The 5,207-nt window shown below is 38.7% G+C and overlaps 1 protein-coding gene across 1 annotated transcript; it reads right to left on the reverse strand.

Moving 5' to 3' along the window:
• Positions 1 to 2,600: 2,600 nt before the first annotated feature.
• LOC103213452 (cyclin-G1-like) lies at positions 2,601 to 3,161 on the reverse strand. The gene has a single exon (XM_042783388.1). The coding sequence runs from the start codon at positions 3,159 to 3,161 to the stop codon at positions 2,601 to 2,603; it is 561 nt and encodes a 186-aa protein (XP_042639322.1).
• Positions 3,162 to 5,207: the final 2,046 nt, after the last annotated feature.

A 5,207-nucleotide genomic window follows, 5' to 3' on the forward strand; every position in this document is an offset into this window, starting at 1 on the left:
CCTACTTCCGTAGTGATACTGCCTTGGAAACCCAAGGAGGGGTCGCTATGAGTTGGGTTTGACTCGACGGCACATAACAACAACAACAACATATATATATATATATATATATATACACATTTATTTTTATTTAGACCATGATTGGTGTCAAAATTACTTATCCTTCATAGATGTTTAACTACATGAAGAGTGCCCTCCAACCGTGGATTATTAAAAATTGTCATTTATTTCAACAAGCCTCTGAAAAGGGTGTGTTCTTGAATGTAACAGGGAGTAGGCAAGATAGTGTGAGTATCGTTGTGCACTCTCATCCCTGCTGCAGCTCAAAGCATGGGTCTTGTTCTTGGTCTGTCAGCACATTTTGTAAATGGAAGGAAGCTCTTCTGTTCTTACACAGAATCTCATCTTTAAAAGGGACTTCAGAGAGTATCTAGTCCAAAAACTCATGTAATGCAGTGCTTTTCCAATGTAGTGAAATATTCCCCCAAAGTGCTTGTATAAACTGGCTGACTGTCCCCAGTGACGTAAGTTCTCTGTCTCACAAAGCAGCCAGTTCTATTTCTGACAACCTTTTTTTTTTTTTTTTTTTAAGATTACGACCTTTCTATCATTTTGTCATACTGTGATGGCTTGTGTGTTGCTTTGATGCTGGAAGCTGTGCTACTGGTGTTTTAAATGTCAGCAGGGTCACCCATAGCAGACAGATTTCACAGGTGCTTCCAGACTAAGACAGACGAGGGAAAAAGGCCTGATGATCAACTTCCAAAAATGAGTTAATGAAAACTCTGGGGATCACAACAAAATGTTGTCTGACAGAGTGCTGTAAGATAAGCTCCTTAGGTTGGAAGGCACTCAAAATTCATAGTGGTTGCAACAATGGACTGGAACGTACCAAAAGTAGGGAAGATGGAGCAGGCCTGGGAAGTGTTCTGCTCTGCTGTACGTGCTGTTGCCAAGAGCTAGGGCTAACTCAAAGGTAACTAACAAAACATTATTCGTTTTTTTGTTTGTTTGTTTGTTTGTTTGTTTTGCATTTCAGTAACTTTATTAAGAGGTATATCTGTTAATACCAAAACATAATGGTAGTTAGATTACTTCTGTCAACTCAGAATTAACACTAATGTATTCAAAATATTGAAATGTATTAGCTATTTGGGAAAACTGAAAAGTTATCCACAAAACAGTTTACAAAAGTTAAATATAAGGTATATTGTGGTTCTTTGGCTTATTTTTCAGTGCATATTTATCCATAACATGATGTCAAAGTAAATTTGAATCAGCTGTAACCATTCGGGATGGTCTCAGGCCACACAATGCACTGAGAAACAGTTCATGTTTTAACAGAGATCTTACATTCACTGACTTACATGGAAAACTACCTGAGCTTCCTACCTTATTATAATTACCTTATTATAATTATTAAGGTCCTAACTTACTTTTCTTAAGACTTTATTTTGACACAGTAGGGGCATTTAATAAAAGTATACTCTTTTCCTTTTAAACAAAATTCTAAATTAGAGGCTATGGCAGTTTTATGGAATAATCCTTAGTAAAAACTTCTGGAGTGTTAAATCTAACCTAAACTTGCTGTAATGGGCTAAAGCAAGTTTTCAGTGATGATTTATTTTGAGTTACTAATACAAGAGAAACTAATTTTCTCAATAGGATCAGATTGAGGCAGTAGATTCTGTATAAAGTTGTTATTATCATGGATACAGATATCTCCTGATTTCTAAAAATAATATCAAAGATAACTTAATGAATATGTCAAACTTACCAGCTTAACATATTTTTGCTTTATATAAAATGCCCTCAAATGTAAATGTAATGGCCAGATAGCAATGAAGTCCACATTAACTGGATTATGTATTATTTGCATTACGGGTGCCAAGAAACTGCCTAGAATGGTAATCTCTGTTATGTCTTAAAAGTGCATGTGTAAAATATTGATTTTGATGTAAGCCTCACAATTTAAGATGGTTTAGTTTAAATTTAGTAGGTTACCACTTCAATACCACCCAAATACACTGATCCAATATAGAAATTTAGATCAATGTTAGAAATGAAGATTCACAGTTTACCTTTCCTGGCTTATTAAAATTTCACATGTATGTTCTTAACTTTGATTTGTATGCTTCTCACATGAACTCAAATCTAAATATAATTCCACTATAGCATCATGTTAAGTAGGCAATTTTCCTTAGTCTGAGAACACCAATACTAATTTAGAAGCGATGTTTTGAGGTTTTGCAGCTTGAATCCATTATACCAGTATGGACTCCATAGCTCAGGGTTGTAGAAGAAAGGCTTCAGAGAAGAGTTTTTGTTGTTGTAAGAATCCGATTAAGGAACCGTTTCAGGAATTGTTGGAAGGTGGGTTATCCTGTAGTAACTATGCTTCACTTGCCTTGCTGTTTGCCCAGAAACAATCCATTTCAACTTTTGGACATTTGGTTTGGAGCACTTGTTTGATGAATATTCAATTAAGCACTTGGATATGAGCTCTTGCCAGAAAGTCAACTCTCTGCCATTTATCTTGGACTGTTTCTGAAGACATTTTACTCCTTCTGTTCATTGTACACACTTCTGTGCTTGGATCTCTAATGCCAAAACAGAGAAGGCTTTGCTTTAGAAAATGTGATTCTGCAGTGGCATGCCTTAAGTTGAGCTTCTAGCCTTTCAAAATTAAGGCTGTTTCTCCTTTCAAATGGCAAGTTCTCTTGAATGAGTGAATAATAGAGTTGCAGAAACTGAAAGGCAGTAGTAGCTTTGACTTTCCAACACACCTTCTCCAATAAAATCTTTTCCATTCTCATCAAGTCTGAAACTGTGAACCTATACTGGCTTATTTGGTTTAAGTCATTTGCCAGTGGGACATTCCTCTCTTCTTCTGTTGATTTTACAGCCAAATAAAAGCAGCTTAGTCCAACAGCCCCAGGGTGCTTGGGCTGTACCTTCATTTTGGACAGAAACCTGTCCAATAAATTCACAGCTAGAGAAAATTTTTCCATGTCAAAGCCGAAGACCTGAGTTACACCAAGATCTTTCACTTCAAAGTCCCTTAGCCTTGCCGTCGTTCTGAGGCCATTATCATGAACAGACTCAGTTGGTCTCAAGCCCAAGACCTTTGGTTGACATCTAGACTCCTGTTCCTTGTGCATTCAGCTGGTGTAGTAGTTTCTAAGTGTCAGTTGTCAGTACCTCTATCATCTTGATTGCTACTGCAGCTTCTCAGCGGTAACTACGCTCCCCGGGCCTGCTCGTACCTCACCCTATGGTATCATATTAGAGAAGCCTATGAGGCTGGAGCTCTGGTAGCATAGTGGCTAAAGCACTTGATTGCTAACCAGAAGGCTGGCGGTTCAAACCCATCAGCCACTCCTCGGAAGGAAGGTTGGGCAATCCTACTTCCGTAGTGATACTGCCTCGGAAACCCAAGGAGGGGTCGCTATGAGTCGGGGCCGACTTGACGGCACATAACAACAACAACATGAGGCTGGAGGATTCACTGGCAGGAGGGCAGAGGCCCGAGGAGGGAAAGCCGAGGAGGGAAAGCCGTTCCGGGCGCAGGTCTCCGCAGCTCCGCGGAGAGGAAACCACCTTCAGTTCTGGCCAGCTCTGAGAAGCCAAAACATCGTTTTAAAAGATTTTTCCTAGTATTGAAGGAAAGTCCATTTTCCTTTAACTTCCATAAGGAACATTAATGTACTCTTTGAAGTACTTTCTATGTGCCAGGGGCTGTGTCAGAAGTTTCACATGCATTGTTTCTAAGTCTCCCAACAACAATGCCAAGAAGGGATAATCGTGCCTACTTAAGAGATGGAGAAATCCACACAGCTACTAGGGGATGGATCCAGTCTAATTCCAACACTTATGCCCCTTTCTTTACACTATGCAGAATTTCTGTTCAAAATTTGTGTATTTGACGGTACCTCTGAGACTTCTTTTCAATTTCTTCATTCATATCTCATATGACATACTTTCCAATGCCCTCAGAATCACCTGTGACAGCATCTCTATAAAATCGATCCCCAGAAAATGACACACATCATTTTTTACACAAGCATTGCAAAGACTTCCCTGAGGCTTTTATTAATGGCATTTACTTTTAAACACTGTCATTCACTATATCATAATTCTTCCCAGTTTTTGTCACCTGTGTATTGGTAAGCATATTTTTATTATCTTCACTCAAGTCATTTTTAAAAGGGATTGAACAGAGAAATTTATTTATGTTCCCATTTATGAACACTGCCCCTGGCACATAGAAAGTACCAGGAAAGGGATTTGTGTGTGTCCAACAGCTGCATGTAGAACTTTTCTCGTGCTTTTCTGCCTGTATCATACACATGTAATATCCCCTAGGGATCCTTGGAGTTTTACGCTGCCTCTGACCTATGATTCTGTAGAGCTCCTGATATTGACATAGCTTAAGCTATTAACTAACTTCTATCATGGAAACCTGGACACCTGGGGTTTAGCACTAGCTTTTCCATCAGTACACTTAAGCTCTCTGCAGTTCCATTTTTGTACTTGTAAAATGAATAAATATTTGCTCCTTTCTTCCTTTCAGTGATATGGTAAAGACGAAATAAAAAATAATTATAAAAAGAACTTTATGTTTTAAAAAAGGTTGATATATCAAAAAATCCCTCAGCCAGCCTCTATCCAATTAGCTAAAACACTAAACATTAGCAAGAGAAGTCTCTGAGCCCCCAATGTAGATGACTTAAAATCCATGTATTTATCATATGTGTTTTACTCAAAGACCAATACTCTTGTGTAGCCTCATTATACACACAAATCTCATAAGAGTGGCTCTTGTTTCCTGGTCCACAGCCAAGCAGAGGAATGAATCGATAGAGGAAGGTGTACTTCCAAAGTGTAGGAGTTATGGATTGAATTGTGTCCCCCCCCAAATCTGTATTGGAGTCCTGGACCCCGGACCTGTAGATGTGATTCTGTTTGGAAATATGATTTTCTTTGTTATGTTAATTAGACCATACCTGGGTAGAATGGGTCTGAAACTTAATCGTTTGTGAGTTACAAAAAGAACAGACTAGACATGTGACACACTTAGAAGACAGACACCCAGGAACACAAAGATCAGCAGCAGGCCCCAGAAACTAGGGGGAGGTTCACAGAAGGAACTGACAGCACCAAGACCCTGATTTGGACTTTTAGCTTCCAGAACTGTGTTGTTGTTA

This window comes from Orycteropus afer, unplaced genomic scaffold (assembly GCF_000298275.1).
Source record: "Orycteropus afer afer isolate SDZICR_OR568_19922 unplaced genomic scaffold, OryAfe1.0 scaffold00016, whole genome shotgun sequence".
Classification (NCBI taxonomy): domain Eukaryota; kingdom Metazoa; phylum Chordata; class Mammalia; order Tubulidentata; family Orycteropodidae; genus Orycteropus; species Orycteropus afer.

Coding starts and splice junctions, on each gene's coding strand:
- LOC103213452 (XM_042783388.1), bottom strand. CDS start 3,161: ATGCACAAGGAACAGGAGTCTAGATGTCAACCAAAGGTCTTGGGCTTG.